Here is a 9,345-nt window from a genome sequence, read left to right on the forward strand (position 1 = left end):
ACCTGAACTAGGGAAAGAAAGAAGCTCTTGGGTAAAAGTATTATTGTAACTGTAACTGTTAAATGAATGGGACTTCACTAAAAGTAATGAATTAATACTTAAAGTTGCTGTGTGAGCACTCAGGTAACTGACAGCAGGTTACTCCAGGGTAACCAGGGTTAAAATAAGGAGGACTACCATCCCAAACCTGACGTGGAAACCAACGACTGCCTTAAAACTAAAAACTAGAGGTGTCAGCAACGTGTTTACTGAGGTCACACAGACAAAACGGTTCTAGAATAAAAAAGCATTCGACTCACATGGCCAGGGCCATCAGGACACACTCAGTTCAGATGACCACTCAAAGTAATATTTAAAATTCAGCTTTAAGTTTGTAACCTAAATCTTTTCCAACTCTTCTTGCAGATTCCTGCAGTAAGAGGGTTCCACAAAAGGCCTGGAAAGGTACTGCAGTGTATATCTAAACATAGATTGAATTTCTAATGATGGATTCCAGTGACATGTCTGTCTTGATCTAGATCATCATACACGAGCATGCTCAGTTTGGAGGAGAGGCCTTTGAGCTCTACTCTGATGTAGAAGATGCCACCACCATGAAGCTGTCCCCCATCATATCAGTCAGAGTCATCAGAGGATGGTACGCGTTAGCATGCATCCACGCTTCAGTGTGATGATCACACGTTGACATAGTTAATGGAAAAACACTCCGTTTTGATTTAACCCAAAACAAACTTGACCATTGTAACGTAGCAGCACATTTTAACTTATCCAGGTGATGTGACTGAACTGTCCTCTGAAACCTTTGGTGCTTGTTCTGTGAAAAGTGTAGAATTACGTGATTGTGTCTCTTTAGCTGGGTCCTGTATGAGAAGCCTGGTTTCCAGGGCCGTATCATCGCTCTGGAAGAAGGTCCTACAGATGGCATCGTGAATGTCTGGGCAGAGGAGGAAAGTCCTGCAACGCTAGATGAGATAGGTGAACCTATTCCCACAGCGCCTGTGGTCATCGGCTCCATTCGACTGGCAGTGAGGGTGAGTTGGGTTTCATTTAACCTGATTCAAAAAGCTCAGTTTTCCAGGCTTATTGTAAATGAAGAAATGAACTGTCAAAGCTCTCACACAGTGTTATTTTTGTGTGTTTCATAGGACTACAGCATGCCCCAGATTGACCTGTTCTCAGAAGTGAACGGCTTGGGCAGGATGGCGTCCTACTTTGATGACACCGTAGAGGTCAGCTCCTATGGCATCCCACAGACCACCGGCTCCATTAAGGTCCATTCTGGAGTGTAAGTGGAGCCTTAAATGTCCTTAAATGGGAATTTGCTGTTGTTGGTGGTACAGGCTCATTACAAATCTGAGATTAAATGCCAGAAAAAGAATGTTTTAATTTGTTTACATTATTAGTTATGATGTCTGAACCGGAGCAGGAACGCTGTGGAGGTTCAAGAGCACAGAAAGATAAAGTTTGATGGGAAATCATCCATCTGAGTTCTGTGTGTGAAGGAATGCAGGCGGCAGGCCGGAGCTTGTGGTTGTCCCAGTTAACTGCAGCAGATTCCTGATGGGTGGAGGGAGTAGTGAGAGTGCTCATTATTCCCTCCATTGTGTCAAAGATTAACGTTTTCTTTCAGGAAAGTAACCCTTAAATGTTGAAATCCTGCTCAACTTTCCTCCCCGTCTCGTGTCTGTCTGCAGCTGGCTGGTGTACACCGATCCAGGGTTTGGAGGGTTCGTGGGCGTGCTGGAGGTGGGAGAGTATCCCTGCCCGGAGGCCTGGGGCTTCCCTGAGCCCTTCGTAGGCTCGCTCCGACCCCTCCGAATGGTAAAGTACAGGGAATACACAATATGATGCTATGCAGTCTGATCAGCCACAACATTAAAACCGGTGAAGTTTATTACAGTGGAGTGTGTCAGGGTCGGATACATCAGGAAGCAAACTTGATTTCAAACATAAAAGGTCAGAAAATCATCTGTTAGCAGAAACATCGCTGTGTTTATTTTAGTCATAGAACAATGTTTAATCTCAGTTAGCACAGGTGGTTCTAATGTTGTGGCTGACCTGTGAACGTTTGCACTTTACTGTAATTCTTTGAGTTACCTGAGTCTGATAGAGTGCGTCTTTATTACAGGGGCTGATAAAAGTGGAGTGTCCCAATGAAGTCAAGGTTTGTTCTGTTCTACGTCGCATCTGTAAATACCTGCTGCACACATCAGCTGTGTTTCCTGAGAATCTCAGTCGGACCTAAAGTGACGAGCTTAGTTCAGTCCAGACATGTTTGGCTGACACGATTCATTATGTTTGATGACTTGGCTCAGATTCAGTGGCCTGGGGAAGAATTCAAAGGAAAAAGGATGAATTTCCTGTTACAGATCTCACTGTGGTTGAGATGAGGCTGAATTCCTGTGAAGCTGTTGGTTGAAGGAGAATGTGCTATGAAAAAACACCAAAAAATAGTCCAATGATGTCTTCACATCATGTTTCCCCAAAATGTATTTCTTTTCCTACGAGTTTAGTTGCGATATCTTTAGGAACAGGCCAAAGAAAGACCTCCTGTAACGAGCATGCTCAGGCATTTTCCCCCATCAGCTCCTTGTACGCTGACAGCTCCAAGCCTACAGCCTGAACTTTAGCCTGTTTCCACTGATGGATGTGAAATATGTTACACTACTAATCTGTGGAATGAATGGGATTGTACCTTTAGGCAGGAGTGGGCTAAAAACACACAGAGGTAAAAACTCCTGCTTGTGTGTCTGTCGTGCAGGCCTTACTGTACGAGAAGCCCAACTTTGACGGCGAGTGTTTAGAGGTTCACAACGACATCTACAACGTACAAGAGCCGGACGAAGAATCCGACGAACCTGCTGTGAACAAGAAGACGCTGTGTGCAGTCGGGTCTCTGAAGGTCCTCGGCGGCCTGTGAGTATTTATCAGGGGCATCATCATCATTCCAAATCCTAAATGTCACATTCTTAGAAGCTGGCTCACTTTGTCAGGTTACAGTCGTGTTGCACATCGAACACATGGAAAAGCTGCACAGTGCACTTTAAACAGGGATCTTTAAAAGGCTTTACTGTTATACGTGCTACAAATATCAGTTGGAAAGGTCTGTAATGTGTCTTTGTATCAACGTTGAAGCTGGGTGGGCTACCAGGAGGCAGACTTTGAAGGCCAGCAGTACATCCTGGAGGAGGGGGAATACCCTCACTGCAGCCACTGGGGGGGATCTGAGGATGGGCTGCAGTCACTTCGGCCTGTAATCGCAGTACGTATCACCTGAGACGCTAACCCGCAGGCTCCTGGTTGGAGGGCGTTTCCATCTGATGCAGTGATTTCTCTTTTTTAAACTTTTTGTCTGTGTCGCCTTCTTCGTCAGGACTTCCTGTCCCCGCACGTTAAGCTGTTCAGCGAGCAGGACTTCGGTGAGCGGAGCCTCAGCACCAACCTGCTGGGACCCGTCGTCAACCTGGAGGAGACCGGCCACGGTGCAAAGACCCAGTCTGTCGATGTCACTGGTGGAGTGTAAGTCAGACACACAAGAAGAAAGAAATGAACACAAAGCTCAAACTCATGTTCTCTCTCTCAGGTTTCGGGCGTGTGCTTCTCACGTTACAGTGTTTTATCACAGCACACGCAAACATACACGCCTACAGCCTCAGAGGATGGATTATGGACGAGCCTGTAAAACGGATCCATTCATGGAATTGATGAAAGGAAGCTTCCCGAGGGCGGAGCTTTACAAAAACAGAATTTAGTTACTATCAGAGGGCGTTAGAGGCAACTCGTAGGATGTGAAAGTTTAGAGTTCATGAGTTCGTGATTACAGTATAAAGCACTTTAGGTGACTGTTGTTGTGATTTAGTGATGCATAAATAACTCTAGTGATAACTTAATAACTTTAGTGATACATAAATAAATGGAATCAAATTGAACTGAAGATAAAAGTAGCGTGGTATGTGCTGATAATCAGTAATGAATATCTGTGGGTTTCTCTTTTTCCAACACTTTAAAGGGCCAGTTCACCCAAACCACTCCCACAGTTTCTCTCCAGCTGATCGTTGAGATGTGCCAGCGCCAGAGATGGGCAGTAACGCGTTACTTGTAACGCGTTACTGTAATCCAATTACTTTTTTCAAGTAACGAGTAAAGTAAGGGATTACTATTGCAAAAACGGTAATTAGATTACCTTTACTTTCCCGTAGGAACGCTGCGTTACTGCGTTACTAAAACCGTGATTTTTTTGCGAGAATGTCTCACGACAGTGACGTAAGCGAGTGCGCCGTTAGTGACAACAGCTGTGTGCAGATCAACAGTGGATCATATATCAAGTACGGGAGAGAGTATGAGCGTGCAGCATTTAAAGCGTGGAAGTACTGACCTTACTTTGAGTTTGATTCCATAAAAAGTGACAAAAACATTAGCGTCCATCGTGCGTGGGAAGAAAACATCTTTTTACAGCGAAAAAAAACCCTAAACTTCCAAGCAAGCACCGAGTAGCTACGACGTAATGGGAAACTCACAGAGAAACTGCCGTATCCTTCCACTGACTGCTGCGACACACCTGCACCAGGGTAAACCTCCGTCTACCCAACTCCTGCTTTACAGGTGAAAATAGAGCAACAGGACCGCTGAGTCTTTGACTTTATTTATTTTCTGCTGTGTTTTACTTGCATCTATTTGAAAGACTGAGTGTAAACACAAAAAAAAATATTTTATGTGCTGGAATGTGCAGAAAATAGGTTTAAATATTAAACAAATTTCTTCCAGTCAGAGAATGTTGCATATAATAAAATTTTTGCTTGATGCATAAAGTTAAAAGATTAAAACTAATAAAACAAGTTAAAAAGAGACTTTTCCATTTGATTACATTTTGTATGATGGATTATGCAGAAAAAGTAGAATTGGGCTGAAAGATCTATCGCTTTATCACCTCTTCAGGTTGTAAATCGTGTTTTTAAAAAGTAACTAAGTAACTAAGTAATTAATTACTTTTGAAAATAAGTAATCAGTAAAGTAACGGGATTACTTTTTGGGGGAGGTAATCAGTAATTAGTTACTGATTACTTTTTTTCAAGTAACTTGACCAACACTGGCCAGCGCTGATTAAATATTCAAAACTCGTGCGATACAGGGCTAAAAAACTCTAAAGCAAGTCTGTTAGTTTTTACAGGGAAGATTTCTTTGTTGGTTTTCAAAGCTGGTTGGATTTGTTTGCCCAACACTCTGCTGTTAGCTCTGCGACGGCCTCGCCTGTCATTTTACCGCCTCTGAGACGAGACTCGGCCTGTTTATACAGATAATGCTGCAGCTCAAGTCATTATTCAGAGAAACCTGAAGATGTGCTGTTTGCAAGCACTTCCTTGATTTTAGAGCAACAATGGCTTTTGTTTTGGTTTCTTTGGAGTTAGGTGGTTTCCAGTTTCAGCAGACATCCCTGTAAGAGTATCCTAAACATAAACTTCATCCATGTAATGAGTGGGTAAATCGTGGCTCGTGTGCTTCTCACGGTTACAGGATTCACTGCATAGCTTGTGATGCAGATGAAAACATGGAGGCTGTAGTTTCATTTCTTAGCTGGTTGTCGTTGCAGGTGGGTGGCCTTTGAGAAGCCTGGGTTCAGCGGAGAACTCTACGTCCTGGAGAAAGGCATGTACGCAAACCCGGAGGACTGGGGAGCTCAGAACTTCAGGATCGCATCCATACAGCCCGTGTTCCACGTAAGAAACCATCAGCATCCGTTAATCACACAAAGGCTTAACGTCATAAAAGGTGCATCTCTAACAACTGTTTGTTCTGCAGGACAGCATGGGAACCACAAAATTCAAGGTATCGCTCGTTCGTGTGCAGCTCGGCATCAATCAGAAATGATGAGGAGTCTCTGTTAGTGTGTGCTGCTGGGTCGCTGAGGCTGTTTGGATGTGTTACAGGTCCAGCTCTACTCTGAGGAGCACTTCCAGGGACGGCTGGTGTGTCTGGAGGACAGCGCGGCAGCTCTGGATGAAGACTTCACACCCAGGTCCTGTAAGGTGCTGGCTGGCAGGTAAACAACCACCACAAGCCTGTTTTAGGGAATCTTTGTCCTTTTCAGAGTACTCTCCTGTAAGACGTTCTCATATAGAACAATGTTTGTTTCTGTTCCTCAGGAACGTCAGGAATTAAACTCTTATCTTCTGATTTTAATGCTCAGAGTTTGTTAAACAAAAAAGATTGACTCTTGGAGTGGGTGGAAAATTGATTTGGTTGCAGTTTATCGAACTTCAAATGTGTTTTTATCAGAATTGAAGTCATGTGGTTATCATCTGTACTTATGAAGTCATGAGGGGTCAGAAATGCTGCTGCACGAGGTAACATTTTTGCATGGCTTCATTCAATATACTGCATATTTGTTGTCAGCTGGGTGGCACATGAGGGATCCCAGTTCACGGAGAACATGTACATCCTGGAGGAGGGGGAGTACCCCAGCACAGAGGCCATGGGCTTCTTGTCCTCAGACTCGAGCTTCCGGTCCATCCGGACTGCAGGACATGTGAGTGTTTGTTCTCCCTGGACGTGTCTTCAGCCCTCTGTGGTGCTCTGTGTGAACTCAACCCTCTGCTCTCCACCTCCAGGAGTTCTCTCTGCCGTCCATCGCCCTGTTCACGAAGGTGGGCTGCAGAGGTCGCAGGGTGGTGCTGACACACGAAGCTGTGAACCTGCATCAGGCCGGCCTGGACGCTCGCATACGCTCCCTGGTGGTGGACGGAGGAATGTAAGTGACAGAGATGAACGTTTGAGCCTCTGCTGGTTTAAAAATGTGACAGACACCTGCCATCGGCACCAAGGTTTTATATGCAGCAGGTTCTGGTTCAGAATGGACCTTTCAGGTGTGTCTGCACACCTGGTCATAGAAGCGTAATTATGCAACAGTGAATGAAAATATTGTTATCTTATAACAGTATTCAGCAGTTCACCACAAAGTACTGAACTTGAATTATAAGTCAGCCCAGTGAATGTTTTGTTTCATCCAAATAATTGGACGCATTTTATTAGCAGCCTTTTGTATGTAAAGTCATCACTTCCTGTGACCTGGAGGCTTTCAAACTGTGTGATGGGGCCCCCAGCTGGAGCAATACAGCCACTGCAGGGAGCTGACAATGAGGGGACAATATAGAGTGAAGCTAATTGAAATGAATGGGATTTATGATGAATAAACAGCTGAGATTTGTTTCACTAAAAGTAGATTTAGATCTGTTTTTGTAGGTTTTCTTTATATTCTTCATTTTCTAGAAGCCTCAGTATTGTGATATTATCCTGACTACCGCTTGTGTCTGTGCTGCCAATAGACCTGTGCATGTGTTAGACTGATTATAACTGATAACCAGCTTCGTGTGACCTCTTAGCCTGATCCATAATGGTGGGACAAGAAAAGCCAGATGATAAACGGATATCCTCGATATGCTGATTTTCCCGATTTCCCAGTTATTGCCATTACTGCCAGCTTTTAATCGACCGCTTTTATATCTGCACATATTTTAATAACTATAGCTTTGCATGAATTTTGAAGTTTCACCACTAGGTGTTAGCATTGTACCAGTTTTAGTGTAGTTACACACCCCAGCCGGCTTTACATTAAATTTTCCCTTTTGCCACAAAGTGTTTATTTCAGCGCTTTAATTAAAACTTTCAGTCACGATTGGATCATAGAAAGGTCCATAAACGGTGCTTCGTGGCTTGTTTGGTGGACTGAATGAAACGATGGATAAAATCTGGCGAGCTAAAACGATGTCCGTCTGTCTCCAGGTGGGTGTTGTATGAGGGCAGTAACTACAGAGGTCGACAGCTGATCCTCCAACCAAGCCAAGAGGCTGATTTATTTCAGCATAGCGGCTTTCAGCGGATTGGATCCCTCCGGCCTTTACTGCAGGTAAGTCCTGACTGGCCCATTTAACGCCAGCACCTGAGATGTTTTTGGATTGGTGTTATTTGAGACTTTGGTCATGTTTAACATGAACATCTACCACAGGAACAGGAGAGGCAGAGTAGGTCCTCTTTAAGTGAGAGCGACTTCTATTTATTTCAGTAGAAATGTTAAATGTGTTTGTCTTTGCATCGAATGCCAGACTGATGCTTCGTGAATCTCTTCCTGACGTCCACTGTGACTAACATCTGTATTTTGTACTTGTTGCTCCTAACACAGAAACCGATGTACTTCCGCCTGAGGAACAGGGAGACGGGATGCATGATGTCTCTGACGGGAACGCTGGATGACATCAAGCTGATGAGAGTGCAGGCCGTGGAGGAGTCGGGGGGAGAGGAGCAGGTGTGGCTCTATCGGGACGGATATCTCACCTGCAAGGTACGCCGGCGAAAACTGCTGAAACTGACAGCTGCACAGTGCGTTTATCCTGCGATGGACGGGTTCTCACATGAGCTTATTTACTCTGAACCTCATTCACACAAGCACGTTTTCCATGCTCATTCCCTGCAAGTGCTTCTAACATTCACACACATTCAGACTCCAATTGAAGTATCTTGGCGTTAGTATCCTGCCCAGACCGCATGCCAAGGATGTTTGGCGTGCAGATTAGTAGGAGACCTGCTCTACCACCTGAGCTACAGCCACGGTAGCACTACATACAGCTAGATTCGGGCTTTTAATTCGGTGCTAAATTCTGAATTTCTCGTACTTACCTGCACTTGGGTTCAGTTTGATAATCCGTCCTACTTCTGCTTCTGTTTATAAATCTTTGGGTTTAAGGGTGCGTCTCAAATGTTTTCGGGTCTCTTTGTTCTGCACTTGTTGGCTCTTCTCTTTTTTGCTTCCTCACTTTGTAAAAACTCAGCGTCTCCCATTGAAAGAGCCTTTATCCTCCACCCCTTCCCACCTGCTGGTTCATGTTACAGAGGGAGAGTAGAGCATGTTCAGCAAGTTCATTTTAATCATTTTCAATATGAACTTGTTTCCTTGTTAATGCTGACCACTTCCTCCTCTGCGTCCTCAGGTGGTTGAGGACTGTTTCCTGGAGTCCTCGGGCAGCGTGATGATGGCGGGCAGCCGTATCTGCGTTTCTCCCGAGCGAGGCAAAGATAGCCAGCTGTGGAACATCAGACCGGACGGTGTGGTTCACAGCAACCTCAAACCAGACCTCATCCTGGAGGTCAAAGGTCAGACACCTTTATTTTTACACCTTCAGTTCACGTTACTTTTTTTTCCTTTGCTGTTCATTTTACGTTGAGCTAATTAAAAAGTGATAACTTTTTTTTAAGAAAACTAAAACGCAAAATTAAAAGTTGACTGAAATAATCTGAGCGCGTGAGCGTCACGTGCTGCAGTGATGACTGAACTCGAGCTGTGTCGTCTGTTTCCAG

General features: G+C 44.5%; 1 protein-coding gene across 1 annotated transcript in view; it reads left to right on the plus strand.

Annotated features, from left to right (window-relative positions):
• LOC146685779 (uncharacterized) overlaps positions 1 to 9,345 on the plus strand; it is a 55,109-nt gene that overhangs the window by 45,144 nt on the left and 620 nt on the right. The window contains exons 6-22 of the mRNA XM_085441687.1: positions 406 to 444; positions 519 to 637; positions 854 to 1,031; positions 1,146 to 1,285; positions 1,695 to 1,821; positions 2,129 to 2,164; positions 2,762 to 2,916; positions 3,136 to 3,262; positions 3,374 to 3,519; positions 5,588 to 5,714; positions 5,797 to 5,823; positions 5,925 to 6,037; positions 6,391 to 6,523; positions 6,606 to 6,745; positions 7,777 to 7,900; positions 8,174 to 8,332; positions 8,979 to 9,141. Of these exons, the coding sequence (XP_085297813.1) occupies positions 406 to 444; positions 519 to 637; positions 854 to 1,031; positions 1,146 to 1,285; positions 1,695 to 1,821; positions 2,129 to 2,164; positions 2,762 to 2,916; positions 3,136 to 3,262; positions 3,374 to 3,519; positions 5,588 to 5,714; positions 5,797 to 5,823; positions 5,925 to 6,037; positions 6,391 to 6,523; positions 6,606 to 6,745; positions 7,777 to 7,900; positions 8,174 to 8,332; positions 8,979 to 9,141 (2,053 nt within the window). The remainder of the gene's footprint in view (positions 1 to 405; positions 445 to 518; positions 638 to 853; positions 1,032 to 1,145; positions 1,286 to 1,694; positions 1,822 to 2,128; positions 2,165 to 2,761; positions 2,917 to 3,135; positions 3,263 to 3,373; positions 3,520 to 5,587; positions 5,715 to 5,796; positions 5,824 to 5,924; positions 6,038 to 6,390; positions 6,524 to 6,605; positions 6,746 to 7,776; positions 7,901 to 8,173; positions 8,333 to 8,978; positions 9,142 to 9,345) is intronic.

This window comes from Copadichromis virginalis, linkage group LG19, assembly GCF_057382275.1.
Source record: "Copadichromis virginalis isolate Kocher_CV1m ecotype Utaka linkage group LG19, C_Virginalis_male_GT1.1, whole genome shotgun sequence".
NCBI lineage: Eukaryota > Metazoa > Chordata > Actinopteri > Cichliformes > Cichlidae > Copadichromis > Copadichromis virginalis.